This window comes from Scyliorhinus torazame, chromosome 7 (genome assembly GCF_047496885.1).
Source record: "Scyliorhinus torazame isolate Kashiwa2021f chromosome 7, sScyTor2.1, whole genome shotgun sequence".
NCBI classification, from domain to species: domain Eukaryota; kingdom Metazoa; phylum Chordata; class Chondrichthyes; order Carcharhiniformes; family Scyliorhinidae; genus Scyliorhinus; species Scyliorhinus torazame.
Window position 1 is genome coordinate 169133890 of NC_092713.1, and position 21799 is coordinate 169155688.

Here is a 21799-nt window from a genome sequence, read left to right on the forward strand (position 1 = left end):
AGAGATTTGGCACACTCTGGGTTCAGTCTCTCGCTGCCTTAGTCACCCACGTCCCTCAGTCATCAGCAGCTGTCTCTCCATTGGAGATTGCCCCCTACCAAGGTTTGTGATCTTCTGCCACCAGTCCCTCTCTCCCAATCCCTGTCAAGTCCATCTCCCTATCCTGAGTACCGCTGTGTCAAACTCTTGGAACTCATGTCACTCCCTGATATCACACACCTCAGTAACCCCATCCATGTCACTGCCAGTATTAGTCCCGTCAGCTCGTAAGTCTGATTTCCACGGGCTGACACCCTCTTTCTCAAACTTCTAAATACAGTTCCTTCGTGTCAGGACCCCAGTAGATTTCCTTCAGTCGCAGGGATACTAAATTAGTCTCTCCTGTTGGGCCGAGTCAAGTTTCATTCTGGTGTCAGCTGGAGTCTTAGTGTTGATCTCTCAGTCCTCATTTCAGACCTTCAGTGTGACTGAGTCAGATTCATTCATTGGTCACTCACTATCAATCAAAATGGTATGTTCTGCACCAACACTTGAAGGACACTTATTGCAGAACCTCATCATTCTCTAGATCCACCCCTGCATGTGTTAAATTGACCGCCTGATTATTCAATGAGTATCTAATGTTAAGTGAGGGGTGTTAATGGTGAAAGAATGAATGGGCTATACTTGCTTCGCAGCCGGGGATCAGTATCATGTTCCCAGCCGGTGTAAGGTGTGATCGGCCTCAGGCCTTCCCCACACCCCAAATTGGGAAAAGTGTATCTAAAGAAGACTGGAATATATTAACCCTCCTGCCATTATAGAGGGCCCTGATACTATCCCGACCATCTGCCACCCCCGTCCCCAACTTCATCAGCTACATTGAGGTGGCTCCAACCTCACCCAGAGCAAGCTCAACAATTGGGTTTCTTGTATTGGAGGAGGCCCCAGAATGGAAAGCATTGAGAGTCGGCGCCGAGCCAGAGGCTGCAGGGGAGGCGTCAGGCAAAGGCGTAACTCAGGACACTTGCGTGCCATAGGCCGCAGTAGAGTGGCCCCGGACTTTCCCAAGCTGTGGGGCAGGGGACATAACAGTTGGAGGGTTTGTTAACAAATTAAATAAACAGCACCAAAGACACCAATTGCAATTCAAAGATTTTTTTGTGTTTTTAAACAATTTATTGAAGTCCTCGTGAACTTCGCTCGTTGCACGAACTGCATTCACTTTCTGACAAGCAGAACAATTTCATGTACAGTTTATTTTTATCCCCTTGTCGTCCCAATCCTGTAGCTGAATATTATTGTACTATACAAAGGCAAAAAACAATGTTCACACAGTGAATTCTTTACAAAGGAAAAAAGCTACATTCCACATTGGAGAAAGATATTCTAAAACATTCCATACTGGAGTATATCAAACAAAATTTTCTGGAAATTTTTTTTTACCTTAATTTAAGAAAACTAAACAAGCTGATGTGTGAGAAAGGCAATATTCTCACTGCGCGAATGAACTGCAGCGGGTGTAGTGGGTGGTTTCCTCCTGTGACACAGTTAAAGCTCATAGCAACCATTGGTATTACTCTCTTGATAGGATCCCTTAGCAAAACCAAACACTACTGGGCAGCTGAAAGTGTCCACATGCTCATTATAAATCCAAACAAAAGTATATTGTACACTTAGCGATTCCTAACATCCAGTGTATAGAATGAGACAGATGATGAGGCTGCACATGTGTGAGAATGAGGGGGGTTATAGGCAATATGGTGAACCCAGCCACCCAGAGGCTACCTTGGCCAACTGGGTCCACATCTTGCACGTCTAGTGGTGTGTAAAAAGTGGCACATTTCTAACCGCGATGCTTGGAATCGTGTACTGGGGATAACAACCTGTCGAGCACACAGTGCCCAAGACAGAGACAGTACACGTGATGGCCACAGTCCATGGGAGTGGTAGCTGGTGAGAAGTCCAATTCTTTTGAGGGTCTATGCCTCAGCCTGGGGATATTGTGCATTCCCCAAACCAAATACCTGCCTGTTGTAATGTGAGGTTCAGGGTCAAACCAGACCACTTCCACACCACAAGGGGTGGCACAAGATGGAGCACTTGGTTGTAAACAAGCATTAAAGTTGGCAGTTCCCTACATGTGTGTAGTGGTAGTTTCCCCACACAATGTCATGACATGTCTCACCTTTGTAATATCGTCATTCCATTTAGCACCACCCAAGTTGCACATAACTCATTGCTCTTTCTACCCAAAGCATAATTGGAGAGGGAATTGAAGTTCCATGTGTGTGCGAGGGAAGGAGTGAAGAACAAGGGGGAAAGAGAGAGAGCATGGAAGGCAGAGAAAGCGAGTGAGAGAGAGAGAGGGAGAGACAGAGAAAGCGAGAGAGAGAAAAAACAAGACAGAGACAAGAGACAAAGACTGCACGAAAGACAGAGGCACTGACTGTAACCTGTTGAAGAGACTGGCCGAATGTATTTTTATTAAATAGGATCCTGGTGTTTTGAAGGGTATTGGCAGGTTATTTGCCAGTTTGAGGGGGGTGGGTGAGCACATGGCAGCATTGTGGTTAGAGATGTGCTGTTTTAGCACCTGCAAGGAAGAAAAACCTGGTGAGGGATAAAAGGCAATCTGTCACACCACTGCAGCCCTGCCTGCTGAATAAATTTCATTCATTCATTCCTTTGCTGATAGTGAAGAGATGAATTAAAAATAGAGAAAATAGCCAGTCTGAGATTAACTGATGCAATTTCACAAACGCACTCACGGCTGACATTTCTACATTGGCATCTCAAAAGGACACAGAGTATCAAGGCTGTAGAAAGCAGCTAGAAACTATTACTGGCAGCGGTTTACAAACTAAACCAAATGTGCCATTGTCAAACTCTACTGTACAAAGCCCCGTCCAATGTGAAACCCACGATAGGGGTCAATGTTTAGCCATTTGTGAAGACAGCTCCTACCTCCACACTGCCCAAGGCGCAGTTCGTGGGGCACACGCACTCAGAGGCCCTCACTGATTATCAGCGGGAGCAAGACAAACTAATATTAATGAAGTCAGCGAGGTTCAGATCCCTGTTCAGATCTGTTGCTCATAATTTCTCAAGGAAAGGAAGCAACATTTAGGAAACAGAACCAACCAAAGTGATGTCCTCTGGAATATCCTGCACAAGATCCAGATTTCTGGTGGAATAGACAACAAACAAACCGGATGTAGTGTCTGGGTCCAGGAATCGTCAAAGCCAGACCCCCCACCCCCATTGAAACGAGGAGCTTGGGGCCCAGAGGGCAGGGGTCAGAGTGCAATTTGTACAGGACCGACAATTCTGACTGCTGGATGGAGTTAGTATGTTCCTGGGACCACAACCTTTAGCTGGAAGTTGTCCACAGTGGGCTATGCTCAGCGGAAAGGCAGACATCATAATGGGTTCACTAGAGTCCATGAGAATTTGTTTGATAAGATTGGACAAGTCTTGGGCTTTATCCTGACCAATGCAGATACTGATGTGCACAGCATAACCAATCGTGAATGGTCACAGATGTGGTAGGTGACTGATTATATCCTGACCAGCTATTCCCAGCTCCAGCCAAAGGTTGTGCGAAAGCAAGCTCTACATTACTGCACATGGAATACGGGTTTGATGGACAATCGCAACTGGGCCTGCGACAGTGAAAACTCCCGTCCCTTAACCTCCCCACAATCCAGCAACGCCACATCTATGGGAAGCGTTCAACGCACTTGAAGTGAAGACCACCCAATGAAAGTGCTGGATAAAAATGTTCCTGCTTTGTTAGTTACTGGTGAGAGGATTAGCCAACCCTGTTCTGTACCCAGACCTCAATGCCAGTCTCCACAACGAGCATGGAGCAAGAGACTTCCTGTTGTTGTTCATTTTGGTGCCCAATCCCAAGCAAAACAACTGCTTGAGGATGAGCGCCCTAGAAAATCCTAATGGCCAACCAGTTAATCAGTGTGCTGATTACATCTGTTGTGTAAATTGCTCATCAGCAGTGTCCTCCCCTCTCCATATCTGAGTAAATAATCAGCTCCATCCCTTACTGCAAAAAACAACTTCACAGAAGTCATTGGCAAGATTAAGGGTCTGAAGCTGTGAAGGGAGTGAAAACAGCTGATGGGGCACAGATAGAAAGTATTAGTTAGAAGGTCACTGCATCTAACACCCCGATGAATACTCTCCCAGAACTGTATCCAACACCGCGAGGGATACTCTCCCAGAACTGTATCTAACACCCCCAGGGATACCCTCCCGGAACTGTATCCAATACTGCAAGGGATACTCTCCCGGAACTGTATCCAACACCCCAGGGATACCCTCCCGGAACTGTATCCAATACCGCGAGGGATACTCTCCCGGAACTGTATCCAACACCGCCAGGGATACCCTCCCGGAACTGTATCCAATACCGCGAGAGATACTCTCCCGGAACTGTATCCAACACCCCCAGGGATACTCTCCCGAACTGTATCCAACACCGTGAGAGCTACTCTCCCAGAATTGTATCAAACACCCCCAAGAATAACCTCCCGAACTGTATCCAACACCGGGAGGGATACCCTCCAGGAACTGTATCCAACACCGCGAGGGATACTCCCCTGGAACTGTATCCAACGCCCCCAGGGATACCCTCCCGAACTGTATCCAACACCACGAGAGATACCCTCCTGAACTGTATCCAACACCGCGAGAGATACCCTCCCGAACTGTATCCAACACCGCAAGAGATAACTTCCCGAACTGTATCCAACACCGCGAGAGATACCCTCCCGAACTGTATCCAATGCCCCCAGGGATACCCTCCCGAACTGTATCCAACACCGCGAGAGATACCCTCCCGAACTGTATCCAACACCGCGAGGGATACTCACCGGAACTGTATCCAACACCCCCAGGGATACCCTCCCGGAATTGTATCCAACGCCCCCAGGGATACCCCCCCCTGAACTGTATCCAACACTGCGAGGGGTACTCTCCCGGAATTGTACCCCAACACCCTGAGGGATACTCTCCTGGAACTGCATCCAACACCGCGATGGATACTCTCCAGAACTGTACCCCAAACCACGAGGAATACTCTCCCGGAACTGTACCCAACACTGCAGGGGATACACCACATTGCGGGGGGTACACCCACTGTACTGTCCCAGCACTGAGGCTGATGCATTACTGGTGGTGTTCCAGCAGCATGAACAAGATTGATGCACGCACTTTTAGGAAGGAAAGAGTTACACACCTGATGCAAAAAATATCTAAAAACATTCGATCTGTGACTGGTACTGTTGACAAAACATTGAGCAACATGCGTTTAAAGAGGTAGTGCTTTGCTGCAGGAAACATTTCAATTTAAAACAGCCCAGAGAGTGGTTTGAAAATCTTTGGGTAGGTGTCATGATGTGAACTGTCCTTGGCCCTCTCATTTCTGGGACCTACAATGGATTCATTTTCTCCTCTCATTATGTTGTCCTCCAAAGTTTGATCTGGGTACACACCCTCCCAGTGAGAGAGAAAAACTGCACTTATTAGAAATCAGAAACAAAATGGGGAGATGTTAATGATGTGGATGGGGTTTGGCAAAGTTTCTGATGGAATTGCCTCGTGTTCTCTGTCCCCAGTCTACTACCTGCAATTGTCTTACACCCCTAAACAGTCGGATTTGCACAGCCTAGCTTGGATCTGTTGGAGTACAGAACACAACGAGCAGCAACTGGAGGCCATGAGATGGGAGGGGTGGCACTGAGGGGAGTGGTGGGGGAAGGGCAGTAAATCATCAGCTAGGGCATTCCTAAAAGCAACAAGAAGAGACTGCACCACTGGCTTGGAGCAGGAATATCTCCCTGCTGAGACCCAGACATTTAGGCATCATTCTGTGAACACTGCCCTGCGCGTGTTTGAGGACAATAATATTGACTTGTTGATTTAACCAAGGTGGTACAGATACCACCTGCTAAACAAGGGGTTATTAAACCTGCGGGCAAAAGGACAAAGTACAGACCAAGGCCAGTTCGACTGAAGTGAGTGTGTGTGGGATGACCAGTGGCGGTGGGGAGGAGAAAGGTACGGCATGAATTCAGAGGTTTGAACTCACGTCAACTAGGGGTGTCTCTGGAAGTGTTGAACTCACCTTTCTTAATCCCAACTCTAAAAACTCCTCCTGGCTGAGTGACACTCTCTACAGTCTAACAGGATTCATCAGCTCCTTTCCTGTGTAACACAGTGCAGGGAGCTGCCACATAGTGGCGCGCCTGGGATCACAATGTGTGACAGAGTGCCCAGAATGTCAGGCCTAACCCTCGGTTTAGCCTGGAGCCAGCGCAATTACCAAGGTCAACACCATCAAACTGGGGGAAGAGGAGGAAGGCCAGGGGGGCTGATACAGTTGGGGATTTTATAAAACCACGACTTCTGGAGTGTAGCTTGAAACACAATCAGTCTCCTCGATGTCAAGAGGAAGTTTGCAGCAAAGCACACATATTTTTGTTTACTTTAAAATTTGTGACTAAAGGAACTTCCTTTAAAAAAAAAAACGCGCGCACACACACACACACACACACACACACACAAACTACACAAAGCTCGAATTCCAAGCAGAACTCAGTAATGAATAACCTTCCCAGCCAATGTTCTATTAAGTCAAAATTCAATGTGAAAATTACAAGTGTCAATGGCTGGTCAAGCTCACCTTCATGGGAGACATGGAGCGCATTCATTTATGTCCACGCAAGGACTTTGATGGAGATATATCTGACCCAGGGCTAGGTGACTGGAATCCTTTAATCAGGCTTCCAAAGCCAGTGACCAGAATCTGTCACTTAGCCAATGCCAAAAATCGGATTATTACATAGCCAACTTGCTATGTAATAATCCGACTGGAGATTGAAGAGAGAGCATCCCGTTTCATTTGTGCATCAAAGTTGTCATTTGAATATATATTTTTTCTCCCTGTGGTTCTATTTTATTTGACTAGTTTCCACTGGAAATAGTTGGGATTACTGCGACCTTCGCTCCCGTGTGCCAGTGTTGGAGTGCAGATCAGCAAGAGCCAGAGCTCACAATCCCACGTCTAACCTCTGCAAACCCTGGACACACTGAAATGTCACTGCAGCAGAGGATCATCCTACAAACAATTCTGCAGAGTACCCTTGAGGTCATCCAACCTACAACCCAACCCCTGCCCGCACTGGCGCCCTGGGTCTCAGCCTCTCCCGCACTGGGACCCAGGGTCTCAGCTCCTCCCGCACTGGGATCCAGGGTCTCAGCCCCTCCTGCACTGGGACCCAGGATCTCAGCCCCTCCCGCACTGGGACCCAGGGTCTCAGCCCTTCCCGCACTGGGACCCTGGGTCTCAGCCCCTCCCGCACTGGGACCCCGGGTCTCAGCCTCTTCGCGCTGGCACCCTGGGTCTCAGCCCCTCCCGCACTGGGACCCACGGTCTCAGCCCCGCCAGCACTGGGACCCAGGGTCTCAGCCCCTCCCGCACTGGGACCCAGGGTCTCAGCCCCTTTTGCACTCGGACCCAGGGTCCCAGACCCTTCCGCACTGGGACCCCGGGTCTCAGCCCCTTCCGCACTGGGACCCCGGGTCTCAGCCCCTTCCGCACTGGGATCCCGGGTCTCAGCCCCTTCCGCACTGGGGACCCCGGGTCTCAGCCCTCTCGCACAGGACCCTATGTCCAAATCCCCTTGGTGTGTGACATTTCAGTCTCCATGTGACTTTGTGGAGCCTGGCCTAGCAAAGGGAGGCAGTGTCTTCAATAAAGAATGTGTTCAGAAAGCAATAAACCTTTCCCAGTAAGGCTGCTCTTGGGTTAGTTAATTTCCACCCTGTGGAAAGCACAATGACAATATTTAAGAATGTTACTTTTCTGGGTGAGAGGGTTCCTGATGTTTCTTTTCCCTGTTGTGGCTTCTGGGGAAGGTCCACAAAAAGAAAGATGCCAGAGCTCTCTCACCCCAGAAAGTAACAGCCTTGCGGTAAGTATGTTAGTGGAAGTATTTGCTCCTCACTGCGGTGGAACTAAAAAGGTTCCATCTGTGATGTCGAGCTTCGTCGCATCATCTCAGAATCCCATGGGAATGTGACTTCATCACCTTGCGCTGTTGCAGGCACAGTTCTGAAGTAGGGGTATATAAGGTGAGATTACTTCACTAAGATTAACCAGGTAATCATAAGGATATGTCCCATGCCTTGCGAGCCAAGGCATGCGTGCTAATAAAACAAAAAGTTAAATCACACATACACAACAACAACAAAAAAATTCAATGCTACTTTGACGCATTGCATCTGGATGAGTGGCATGTCAAGTCTGTCGGTTGCAGTGCTGCATTGTTTAAATGAGGCATTCAGGCTGGCTTGTCCAGGGCAGGCTGCCAGCTTGGTTAGTTTAAAGCCCATTCTGTTGGCTGTCGCAGCGGTCCCCAGCTCCCTCAGTGTCAGGGGTCAGGTTCAGAGAGGCAGCTTTGTTGGTGAGCGCACTGATGGAGCTTTCTGTAATGAAGCTGGAGGCCCCGACCTTGGATCCCTCACTGTACAATGAGAAAAACAGATTTAGATATTCAGAGTCTGCAGCATGAATAAAACCAGACTTGGCTTTTATGCTACTGTGGATATAGAAAATTTGTTCTCCTCAACCTCGAGAACTTCCTGTTTCTTAGCCTCTTATCGCTGTGTATATAATTCTCCAACTGAACCAGGACTGTAATGTGTCAGTATTGTAAATATATTTGTATGTGTGTCTGGCTTAAAGCAGTTTTGGCAGCAGAAACAACATTATTCTGGAATAACAAGGTTAAAGGCATTCAAAGGGGCCTCACAGATAACACAGTGCATTTCACTGTCACTGGACGCTTCCAGCCTGTAGCCACCCTGCACGGAGAGTGGACATAAACAGGTAGATGGATTGGGAGAAACCCAATTGCTCAATGGCAAGATTGAAGCTGAAAACTTCCTAAACTGACACTATCAACAATTTAAGGCTGCAACAAAACATTCAGTGGAATAAAGTCAGTCCGATAGTCGAACTTATAGACAGTTAAACCCAGGTCCAGGCCAATTCCCCTCAGAGTACAGCGCAAGGCAGCTCTGGTCAAAATACTGTCAATCTCGAATGGAACCAGACCACAGCCTACCCTAAACCATGGCCAAAATACAATCAATGCAAAACCAAACCTCGCTTGCCAAATTTAGAACAGAGTCAGCTCTAACCCTATCATGGCCAAACCTAAACCTCAGCCAGGCAGTCAGAATATTGTAACCCTCTCCAACTCAAGTCTGTCTTAGCATTTCAAAACTGCGGAATTCTTCACCCCGGGTATGGGGCTGGATTTTGAGGCTATGTCCGGAGCATCCGTGGCGTTTTACGTGGGAAAAATTGGCACCGCCCCAGCACCAGTCCTCTGACCGGTGAGGGGCCAGCAGCTGTGCCACGTAAAACGCCCGGCCTCCACGAAATAAACTGCCAGAAAATTGCTGGGTCGTGGCCGCACGCATGGCGACGACCTGCAGCGGTCGCACTGTACAACATGGCGCCGGCCCGTGCACGGACCCAACCTGCCAGATAGTGCCCCCCTGGACACCCCCCACCAGTCCCCCCAGCCCTCGCTGAAATCCCCCTGGCCAGCAGCATGGCTCCCACCCGACACAGTCCGCAACCGCCACGCCGGGTTCCCGACCTGCTGAGACCACACGCCAACCGCGTGGTTGGGAATGCGGCGCTTTGAGGGCCGAAAATCGCGGGAGGGCCTTCAGCTGACACCCGGAGGCCATCCCAACGGCAGGCGCCGCAATTTTGAAGGGGGTGGAGCATATGCAACCTGCGTAAATGAGGTGCCGCCCTCGATTCGGTCGTAAAAATGGATTCTCCGCCCGATCGCTGATTATAAAATCAGCGTCGGGACACGGAGAATCCTGCCCATGGTTCCTGGGCCCGTCCGCTAATTTGCCAAAGAGGCCAGTCTGCAGGCTAATGGGCTGCAAAGAATATTATGGTCTAGTTCGCTTACATCCTCACCAGATGCTATAATCCGGGATAAGAAGACTGTCTCAATGCCTAGAGCATATATGAATATGGGAACAGCCAATTTGGCAAACTAAACTTGCATCCAGGGCCGTTGGGCCTGAATGGTTTAGTTACAATAATTATTGCCACTCGCCTGCAGCACTAGCCCTGTTCTCTTAAGATATCTGTGGTGAAAGACTGCATTTTGCTAATGGAAAAGCAAAAAGATGCAGCACATCGGATTGGGGCATTGTCTCTTTTCAGAGTCTATTAAAGAATCAAATTCGCAAGCAGCACGGTGGCGCAGTGGTTAGCCTCATGGCGTTGAGGTCCCAGGTTCGATCCCGATCCTGGGTCACTGTCTGTGTGGAGTTTGCACCTTCTCCACGTCTTTGCGTGGATTTCACTCCCACAACCCAAAGGTTGTGCAGGGTACGTGAATTGGCCACGCTAAATTGCCCGTAAATTGGAAAAAATAAGTTGGGTACTCTAAATTTATTTTAAAAAAAATTTAAAAAGCAGATTCGTTAGAAACGTAATAGAGCTCGATAAACGAGGAGCTGCTCTGACCGAATTAGAGTGATAAACACTTGGCCCTGAACTATTACCTGAGGGAAGGCTGCAGGTCCTCAGGGGCCTTATGCTGCTGTTCAGACTGCCCATTCTCAGTCTGATTGTTAGATGCCAGCTTATACTGCATGTCCAAGGGGGGTCGGCTTTCCTGTGTAAGAGATAGAGAATCAGAGTCCATCACAAGGCCATGCATTGTGGTCAAATTCCACTGCAGTCACAATATTACTGCAAACCTCAGACAGTAAGACCTTCTATAAGTATATAAACAGGAGGGAGTAGTTACACATTGGTCCCTCATGGGATGAGACTGGGTATTTAATAAGGGAAAACAAGAAAAAGGCAAAAACATTGAACAGGTAATTTGTCTCTTCACAAAAGACAACACTAATAGCAACACTGCAGCACGGTGGCATAGTGGTTAGCACTGCTGCCTCACTGCGCCAGGGATCTGGGTTCAATTCCGGCGTTGGGTAACTGTGTGGATTTTCTACATTCTCCCCATGTCTGCGTGGGTTTCCTCCGGGTGCTCCGGTTTCCTGCCACAGTCCAAAGATGTGCAGGTTTGGTGGATTGACCATGCAAATTGTCCCTTAGAGACCGGATGCTGACAAGTCCCCCAGATCTAACGGCCTGCATCCTAGTGTCTTAAAGGAAGTGGCTGCAGAGATAATGCATGTATTGGTTGTAATCTTCCAAAACTCCCTAGATTCTGGAAAGGTCACAGCAGATTGGAAAACTGAAAATAACAAGCTCCTATTCCGGACAGGAGGGAGACAGAGAACAGGAAACCACAGGCCAGTTAGCCTAACGTATGTCATTAGGGAAATGCAGGAATCTGTTATTAAGGAAGTAATAGCAGGACATTTGAAACAATATAATACAATCAGGCAGAGTCAATCCGGTTTTATGAAAGGGAAATCATATTTGACAAATTTAGGCTTAAAGATGTAACGAACAGGAGGCATCATGGGAAGTCAGTAGATGTAGTGTACTTGGATTTTTGAAAGGCATTCGATAAGGTGCCACATAAAAAATTTACTGCACAAGGTAAGAGCTCATAGTGTTGGGGGGTAATATCTTAATATGTGGGCGGCATGGTGGGGCACTGGTTAGCACTGCTGCTCACAGCTCAAAGGACCCATTGATCCCGGCCCCGGGTCACTGTCCGTGTGGAGTTTGCACATTCGTCCCGTCTCTGCGTGGGTCTCACCCCCACAACCCAAAGATGTGCAGGGTAGATAGATTGGTCACGCTAAATTGTCCCTTAAATGGAAAAATTAGATGTAGAGGATTGGTTAACTAACAAAAATGGGCTATTTTTAGGTTAGCAAACTGTAACTAGTGGAGTGGCACAGGGATCAGCGTCGTTCATAATTTATATTAATGATCTGGATGAAGGGACTGACTGTACTGTGGCCAAGTCTGCTGACAATACAAAAATAGGTGGGAAAAGCAAGTTATGAGGCGAACACAAAGAGTCTGCAATGAGTTACAGATAGGTTTTAGGGGTGGGGACTGCATAGTGGTATTATCACTGGACTAGTAATTCAGAAACCCAGACTAATCCGCTGGGGATCAGAGTTAGTTTTAAAAATAAAAAATGTTTATTCAAAGTTTTTCCAATGGATCTGAGTTTAAATCCCACTGCAGCAGATGGTGAAAGTTTATTTCAGTCTGCAATCTGAAGATTAATGGTGACCATAAAATCATTGTCAATTGTTGGAAAAATCCATCTGGTTCACTAATGTCCTTTAGGAAATCTGCTGTCCTTACCCGGTCTGGCCTACATGTGACTCCAGAGCCACAGTAACGTGTTAATTCTTAAATGTCCTCTGGAATGGCCGAGCAGTTCAAGGGCAATTAGGGATGGACAATAAATGCTGACCTTGCCAGTCCAGCCCACATCCCACAAGGAATATAAAATGGGAATGGGCAGAAAATTGGCAAATGGAGTATAACGTGGGAAAATGTGAGGTTGTCCACTTTGTTACGAATAGAAAAGCAGAATATTATTGAAATGGAGAGAGACTGCAGAAAGCTGTGGTACAGAGGGATCTGGGTGTCCTTGTGTATGAATCACAGAAAGTTAACCTGCAGGTACAGCAAGTGATTAGGAAGGTAAATGAAATGTTGTCCTTTATTACAAGGGGGATGGGGTATAAAAGTCAGGAAGTCTTGCTCCATTTATACAGCACGTTGGTGAGACTACACAGTGAGTACTGGCTACAGTGTTGGTCTCCTTACTTATGGGCAGATATTCCGACATTGGAAGCAGTTCAGAGAAGGTTCACTGGGCTGATTCCATTGAGGAATGGAATGTCTGATGAGGAAAGGTTGAGCTGGTTGGGTCTGTCCTCATTGCAGAATGAGAGGTGATCTTATTGAAACATATAAGATTCCGAGGGAGCTTGACAGGGTGGATGCTGAGAAAGTGTTTCCCTCTGTGGGAGAATTCAGAACATGGTGGGAGGTTTATCTAGAGGGGGAGATTTAGGGAGGACAAGATGACAGTGAACTCATGAGAGGACATGATAGGTTGAGATGGAAGATTGAAATCACCGACGATGGAGGTGCAGGGGCTAAGGGAGGAAAGTCAATGCGGATATCGCAGTTAGAAAACTTGTGTGGCTACTTGGACGAGTGATGGGGAACAAGGAATTTAAATGAGGTGAGAGGCTGTGAAAGGTGAAAGAAGAAGATGCTGGAGGAATAGGGCGTCTGACCAAGGTGATTTGGTGTTAAGTGCTACCAAAGGCGGCTGGACAAGGCAAGTGGTAGGTTAGCCGGGGAGGAATTATCAAGGGGGATGTGTTATTAATTGTATGTTAATTGCGTTTGGGTTTGGTAACCCCCCTCTTGCCACACTGGTCTGCACCATGGGAGCAGCAATGTGTGGATCATTAGTTGGGACTTCTCGTGCCGGTGTGCGTCTGAGGGACTGTGTGGTCACGACCATGTCTGTGCCTTCAGTGGGTGGTTGCAGAGCCTCGAACTCTGGGGTCTGGGTTGGAGCCACATCTATAACGTTGGGTGCTGACCCTTCATCGCGAGTTTGAGCTCCGAGTGATGGCTCCTCATCACACAAAATCACAATATATGTGTTCTCTGGTCCTGATGAACCAAGGGATGGCTCCTTGCAATATTATGTACGTATCATCTGTCGTCGTAGAACTACATACTGATATAGCCATCAGCTCCTCTAACTCATCTTTCAGTGGCGTGGCCTCGAGCATCGGGGAGTCAACTACCGGAACCAATTCAGAGGCCTGAGACGATTCACCATATCCCTCTGGAGCCAGTTTCTCCAAAATTGGTATTATGACTTCCGTTATTAGTTTATTCAAGTCCTCTTCCTCCGAGGTGTCGGCTACTGCAATTTCACTTTCCATCTCGGTGTGCGCCATCTCAGAGCTTTCACACTTCTCGGGTGTCCTGCACAGCCTGGGCGTCCCTGGTGACCACCTCGTCATTCCCACCAAACCACTGGATCAGCGCTTCACAGGCATCTTCAACTAGTTCGCCATCACTCCCGCGAAACAGCCTCACCAGCGTTTCATAGCCGTCTTCATCTGGTTCATCTTCTGAGTCTTTACTTTCTGCTTCGTCTTCATGGTCTTCGTATATGTCATCGTAATAATCATCATCAGAGTCAGAATCAACTGCAAGGACTTCTGTAAAATACAACATTGCACACGGAATTATGTGTTCGCGCAGGAGGCAGCCAGTTTCTAAGTCAGCATTGAGTTTTGCTGCAGAACTTTTATTTAACATTTCATGCTGTGGAACTTCAGGACGACTGAAGAAGTTGAAGATTGAGTCATTTGGTACAGTTTTCATAACTGTTTTGCGGGTACTCCGACCCTTATGCTTCGGCTTTGTTTTAATGGTTTTCAGTGTGCCTTTTTTCCCTTTCTTCTAGTCGATCTGGCAGCCGGTGCATCCCGTGATTTCTGATTCATCAAAGAATGAAGATTCAAGCTTGTCAGGCCGCAATTCCAGCTGGTATACTTTCGTCATTACCTCATTTGTAATATACTCATTAGGCTCGAACTTAATTTACTAATTAATTGACGCAATGTCAGTTAGAGGGGTGCAGTGCTCTGACTGTGAGATGTGGCAGGTCCGGGAGGTTTCCAACGTCCCGGATGGCTTCATCTGCAGAAAGTGCACCCAACTGGAGCTCCTCACAGACCGCATGGTTCGGTTGGAGCAGCAATTGGATGCACTTAGGAGCATGCAGGTGGCGGAAAGCGTCATAGATCGCAGTTATATAAATGTGGTCACACCCAAGGTGCAGGCAGAGAAATGGGTGACTACCAGAAGGGCAGGCAGTCAGTGCAGGAATCCCCTGTGGTTGTCCCCCTCTCGAACAGGTATACCCCTTTGGATAATGTCGGGGGGGATAGCCTATCAGGGGAAAACAGCAGCAGCCAGAGCAGTGGCACCACGGCTGGCTCTGATGTTCAGAAGGGAGGGTCAAAGTGCAGAAGAGCAATAGTAATAGGGGACTCTATAGTCAGGGGCACAGATAGGCGCTTCTGTGGACGTGAAAGAGACTCCAGGATGCTATGTTGCCTCCCTGGTGCCAGGGTCCAGGATGTCTCCGAACAGGTAGAGGGCATCCTGAAGAGGGAGGGCAAAAAGGCAGAGGTCGTTGTACATATTGGTACTAACGACATAGGCAGGAAGGGGCATGAGGTCCTGCAGCAGGAGTTCAGGGAGCTAGGCAGAAAGTTAAAAGACAGGACTCTCTAGGATTGTAATCTCGGGATTACCCCCTGTGCCACGTGCCAGTGAGGCTAGAAATAGGAAGATAGAGCAGCTAAACACGTGGCTAAACAGCTGGTGTAGGAGGGAGGGTTTCCGTTATCTGGACCACTGGGAGCTCTTCCGGGGCAGGTGTGACCTATATAAGGACGGGTTGCATCTAAACTGGAGAGGCATAAATATCCTGGCCGCGAGGTTTGCTAGTGTCACACGGGAGGGTTTAAACTAGTATGGCAGGGGGGTGGGCACGGGAGCAATAGGTCAGAAGGTGAGAGCATTGAGGGAGAACTAGGGAATAGGGACAGTGTGGCTCTGAGGCAGAGCAGACAGGGAGAAGTTGCTGAACACAGCGGGTCTGGTGGCCTGAAGTGCATATGTTTCAATGCAAGAAGTATTACGGGTAAGGCAGATGAACTTAAGAGCTTGGATTAGTACTTGGAACTATGATGTTGTTGCCATTACAGAGACCTGGTTGAGGGAAGGGCAGGATTGGCAGCTAAACGTTCCAGGATTTAGATGTTTCAGGCGGGATAGAGGGGGATGTAAAAGGGGTGGCGGAGTTGCGCTACTGGTTAGGGAGGATATCACAGCTGTACTACAGGAGGACACCTCAGAGGGCAGTGAGGCTATATGGGTAGAGATCAGGAATAAGAAGGGTGCAGTCACAATGTTGGGGGTTTACTACAGGCCTCCTAACAGCCAGCGGGAGATAGAGGAGCAGATAGGTAGACAGATTTTGGAAAAGAGTAAAAACAACAGGGTTGTGGTGATGGGAGACTTCAACTTCCCCAATATTGACTGGGACTCATCTAGTGCCACGGGCTTAGACGGGGCAGAGTTTGTAAGGAGCATCCAGGAGGGCTTCTTAAAACAATATGTAGACAGTCCAACTAGGGAAGGGGCGGTACTGGACCTGGTATTGGGGAATGAGCCCGGCCAGGTGGTAGAAGTTTCAGTAGGGGAGCATTTCGGGAACAGTGACCACAATTCAGTAAGTTTTAAAGTGCTGGTGGACAAGGATAAGAGTGGTCCTAGGGTGAATGTGCTAAATTGGGGGAAGGCTAATTATAACAATATTAGGCGGGAACTGAAGAACCTAGATTGGGGGCGGATGTTTGAGGGCAAATCAACATCTGACATGTGGGAGGCTTTCAAGTGTCAGTTGAAAGGAATTCAGGACAGGCATGTTCCTGTGAGGAAGAAGGATAAATACGGCAATTTTTGAACCTTGGACAACGAGAGATATTGAAGGCCGAGAGGAGAAGTATTCAAAATTATGGGGGGGGGGGGTCTGAACAGAGCAGACAGGGAGAAACTGTTCCTCTTGGTGGAAGGACCAAGAATGAGAGGGCACGTGTTTAAAGTGATTGGCAAAAGAAGCAATAGAGACATGAGGCGAGACATGAGGCAAAACATATTCACACAGCGAGTGGTAAGGATCTGAAATACACTGTCTGAGAGTTTGGTGGAGGCAGATTCACAAAGCAAGTGGTTAGGATCTGGAATGCACTATCTGAGAATGTGGTGCAGTAAGAAGTCTTACAACACCAGGTTAAAGTCCAACAGGTTTATTTGGAATCACTAGTTTTCAGAGCATTGCTCCTTCATCAGGTGCGTGTGGTGGAGGCAGACTTACACAGCAAGTGGTTAGGATCAGGAATGCAATGTCTGAGAGTGTGATTGAGGCTTCAAAAAGGAATTATATCATTACCAGAAAAGGAAGAATGTGCAGGATTACAGGGTGAAGGCATTAGGGAATTGCTTGTATAGGGAGCCAACACAGGCACAACGATTCAAATAGCCTCCTTCTGTGTTCAAGGTATTCTATGATTCTGTGTGAATGCATGAGAATGAAGTTCTGACCACTCTGTAATGAAATAAAGCTGAAAAACCAGTTAGGCCAGTCATAAACTCAGGAAGTAAGAGCAGCAGTGGGAGATGGGCTGGAAGACTGCACAAAGTTACCATCAAACTTCAACAACTGAATAGGAGATCAGAGACACAGTCAGGTTCAATGTACATCCTGTGTAGCTGAGGAACATGGGAGCTGGATTTGAATAAAAATCTAGAGGTCACTGATGAAAACCAAGAGCAAGCATGATCAGGGATTGGGCAGTGGGCACATCTAACTTCAAACCTGCAGACTGAACTTGTGGTTAGAGCTAAAATGCACCCACTATTAGAGCCAGGGAACTTAAACAGTGGATGAGAGGAGAGTGGGGGAGAAAGGATGGCAAGGAGAGAATTGCACGGCAAAGGGGTTCCCTGGGGGTGTTTCAATCCAAGAGTCAGCCTCAATCACATAATGGGGAGGGTTACTCACTGGCATAACGGGGATTAAATCCGGAAATGAGGCTGCTTCATGTAACTGTGTGTGCCTCTCTTGTGGTAATGGAGCTAAAATACAATGGCAATTAGACAGTTTAGCGTAAGTGGTGACTCTGAAAATCTTCCACAGAAACTCCCCAGGCAACACTCACCGCCTCCAGTTCATACTTCCTCTTGCCGATCTCCCTCTCGACCTGGTGCAGCTCCAAGCTCAGCTGCTCACTGGACATTAGGCTAGGCCACGAGGTGTGCTGTTGTGGAGCTTGGCTGGTGACCTCTCGCTGCAACAACACTGGACTGTGAGCGGGCTGGAGCATGAAAGAACAGAACCCACATCAGTGAGTACCTTCAGACTGGATTATTCCAATACTAGCCTGGCTGTACTCTCCTTTCACCTGTGCTCTTCCAAAACTCCACTCTGTGTCCAAATTCGCACCAACTTCCATAAGACCATAGACCATAAGATATAGGAACAGAAGACTTCCGGTGGCTGCCATGGAGGGGTAGGTCACACATTTGATAGCTCCCGCCTGTAACAGACTTTTGGACCTTTTCCCCCTGTTTTCCCCCCGAATTTTATGGGATAAAGCAGTGAAGAGTGAGACAGTAAAGAGAAATCCCCCTCCGGTGTATGGAGAATTGGGCCAGAAATGGACGTGTGAGACAACAAAGTCCTATAAGGGAGACGCAAGCAGAGCTGGTAACACGGGACAGCATGGCGGAGGGCAAGGGCGAGACGGCACAGTGGTCAACGGAGCAGCTGGTGAAGTTTTTCGAGGATTGCTTCGCCAAGCTGAAGAAGGACACGATGGACCCGATTAAGGCTTCAATTGATCAAGTGGTTCAGAATCAGGAAACCCACAGGAGAGCGATCCAGGAGGTGGACCAAAAGTGTCCGAGCACAAGGAGTATATAACCGTGCTGGAAAGCAAGGTGGGGATGATGAACGACCGCCAGAAAAGAATGCAGGAGAAGCTGGAGGACCTGGAGAATAGGTCCAGGAGGCAGAATCTCAGAATTGTTGGCCTCCCTGAAGGCAGTGAGGTATCAGATGCCAGGGCCTATGTGACGGACATGTTGGAGAAGTTGATGGGGGCTGGGGCATCCCCATGGCCCCTGGAATTGGACAGAGCGCACAGAGCCCTCGCGAGGAAGCCCAGAGCGAACGAACCGCCGAGGGCCATGGTGGTTTTTTTTCACCGTTTCAAGGACAAGGAACACATTTTGCGGTGGGCCAAGAAAGAACGGAGCAGCAAGTGGGAGAACTGTGAGTTGCGCATTTATCAGGACCTGGGAGTGGATTTGTCCAAGAGCTGGGTTCAATCAGGCAAAAACGACCCTCTTTAAGTAGGGGGTGAAGTTCGGGGTGCTGTACCCAGCCCGCCTGTGGGTCACGCATGAGGAACGGGACTTCTAATTTGAAACGCCAGACGAAGTATGGACCTTTATTAAAGAAATGAAGCTGGAGGCGAATTAAAAGACACTTAAGCCTGGAGAAGTACTGTGGCAGCGATTTGCAGTACTTGATTGTAAAAATTTAAGTAGCTCTGTGAAATAATGGGCTGTATGGATGTTTAAAGGTTGATCTGTCTTGCAGGGACCTTGTTAGAGGGGGTGGTGGGCTTTGAATTTAGTTCTGCTTTTCGGGTGACTATTTTTCTAAAGTGATTGTTTCTTCACTGTTTTTTTTTCTCTGTTGTTTGTTTACTGGGGAATGTGATGCGTTAAAAATGTTTATTCATGTGGTGGGGGAGAGAGGAGAGTACAATAGGGAGACAGACTGCTTGGTGCCAGGGGCGGGGGCTATCGAGTGAGCATGGGTCAGCTGACTCTCGGAAGCGCAGTGGGGGGTGGACAGGTGTTGAGCTGGAGCTTGGGGACAAATAGGAGGTCGGGAATGGCGACAGCCCGAGTGGGGACTCGAGGAAGCGGAGGGCGTGAGCTCAAGGCTGGCCGAAAAAAGGGTGATGGCTAGTCGGCGGGGCCGGTCAAATGGGCACGCATGTTCGCGCATTTAATGTAACTGAAGGCGGACATGGCAATGCTGCAAGAGACACACCTAAAGGTTACAGACCAGACGAGATTGAGGAAGGGGTGGGTTAGCCAAGTGTTCCACTCAGGACTGGACTCAAAGACCAGGTGTGTATCTTGATCAGCAAACGAGTGGCATTCGAGGCAGGGAGAATCGTGTCAGACAAGGGGGGTAGGTACATAATGGTGAGTGGGAAGTTGGAGGGGGTGCGAGTGGTACTTGTGAACATGTATGCTCCGAATTGGGACGACGTGGAATTTATGAGGCGGGTGTCAGGTAAGATCCCAGACTTAGAATCACAAAACCTGATCATGGGAGGGGACTTGATCCGGAATTGGACTGGTCAAAATCCAGAACAGGGAGGAGGCCGGCTGCGGCAAAGGAATTGAAGGGTTTTATGGAACAGATGGGGGAGTAGACCCATGGAGGTTTGCACGTCTGAGGACCAAGGAGTTTTCCTTTTTTTCACATGTCCGCAAGGTATACTCTCGCATTGACTTTTTTGTTCTAAGCAGGGTGCTAATGCCGAAGGAGGTGGATACTGAGCACTCGGCAATTGCAGTGCCGGATCATGCTGGAGGGCATGCAGTCGGGCAAGGCCCTGGGGCCTGACAGCTACCCGGTGGAATTCTATAAGACGTTTTCAGAGATATTGAGCCCACTGCTGGTGAGAACATTTAACGAAGCAAGAGAGAAGGGAGTCCTCCCCCCAACAATGTCACAGGCCTCGATTTCATTGATCTTGAAACGGGAGAAGGATCCGGAGCAATGCAGGTCATACAGGCTGATTTCTCTACTGAATGTGGATGCCAAACTGCTGGCTATTATACTGGCCACAAGGATAGAGGACTGTGTCCCGGGGGTGATAGGGGAAGACCAGATGGGATTTGTAAAGGGCAGGCAACTCAAGGTCAATGTTCGAAGGCTTCTAAATGTTATTATGATGCCCTCAGAAGGAGAGGAGGTGGCGATGGATGCGGAGAAGGCTTTTGATCGGGTGGAGAGGAATTACCTGTGGGAGGCGCTGGGAAGGTTTGGGTTTGGTGAGGGCTTTATTACCTGGGTGCGGTTGCTCTATCAGGCACCAGTAGCGAGTGTGCGTACGAACCGGCTGAGGTCGGGGTACTTTAAACTACACCGCGGGACCGGTAGGTGCCCCCTCTCCCCGTTACTGTTTGCTCTGGCCATAGAGCCATTGGCCATGGCGTTAAGAGCCTCTGGGAACTGGAAAGGGCTGGTTCTGGGGGGGGGGGGGGGGGGGTGGAGCACCGGGTCTCGCTCTACGCAGATGACCTGCTCTTGTACATTTTCGGACCCGTTGGAAGGGATGGGGGAACTATTGCGAATCCTGGGAGAATTTGGCAATTTTTCGGGGTATAAATTGAACATGGAGAAAAGCGAGATGTTTGCAATCCAGGCAAGAGGGCAGGAGAAGGGACTGGGAGAGGTGCCGCTTAGAACGGTAGAGAAGAGCTTTCGATATCTGGGAATCCAGGTGGCCCGGAAATGGGAGGTACTACACAAGTTAAACCTATCCCGGTTGGTAGAACAAATGGAAGGGGACTTTAAGAGATGGGACTTGCTCCCGCTATCACTGGCGGGGAGGGTACAGACCGTGAAAATGACGGTCCTCCCTGTTTGTCTTTCAGTGCCTCCCCATCTTCATCCCTAAGGCCTTTTTCAAGTGGGTGAATAAGATTATTTCAGGCTTTGTGTGGGCGAGTAAAACCCCGCGAGTGAAGAAAGTGTTGCTGGAGCGCAGCCGGGGGGAGGGTGTGTTGGCGCTCCGAACTTCTGCAATTATTACTGGGTGGCTAATATAGCCATGATCAGGAAGTGGGTAGTGGGGGAGGGGTCGTCATGGGAGCTGATGGAGGCAGCGTCACGTAAAGACTGGGAGCATTGGTAACAGCACCTCTGCTGTTCCCGCCGGCCCGATACTCCACATGTCCGGTGGTAGTGGCGGCTCTGAGGATCTGGGGGTAGTGGAGGAGATATAAGAGAGTGGAGGGAGCATCGATTTGGACCCCGATTTATAACCACCACAGGTTTGTACCGGGTAGGCTAGATGGCAGGTTCCGGAGTTGGCAGAGGGCAGGAAT

General features: G+C 48.7%; 1 protein-coding gene across 10 annotated transcripts in view; it reads right to left on the reverse strand.

Annotated features, from left to right (window-relative positions):
* Positions 1-1121: 1121 nt before the first annotated feature.
* The window catches only part of LOC140426702 (roquin-1-like), a 311609-nt gene continuing 290931 nt past the window's right edge, over positions 1122-21799 (reverse strand). For all 10 annotated transcript variants that reach the window (XM_072511781.1, XM_072511789.1, XM_072511788.1 and 7 more), the window contains 3 exons: positions 17818-17973; positions 10606-10718; positions 1122-8525 (listed from right to left, as the gene is read on the reverse strand). In XM_072511781.1, coding sequence (XP_072367882.1) covers positions 8384-8525; positions 10606-10718; positions 17818-17973 — 411 coding nt within the window. In that variant the 3' untranslated portion in view covers positions 1122-8383. The remainder of the gene's footprint in view (positions 8526-10605; positions 10719-17817; positions 17974-21799) is intronic.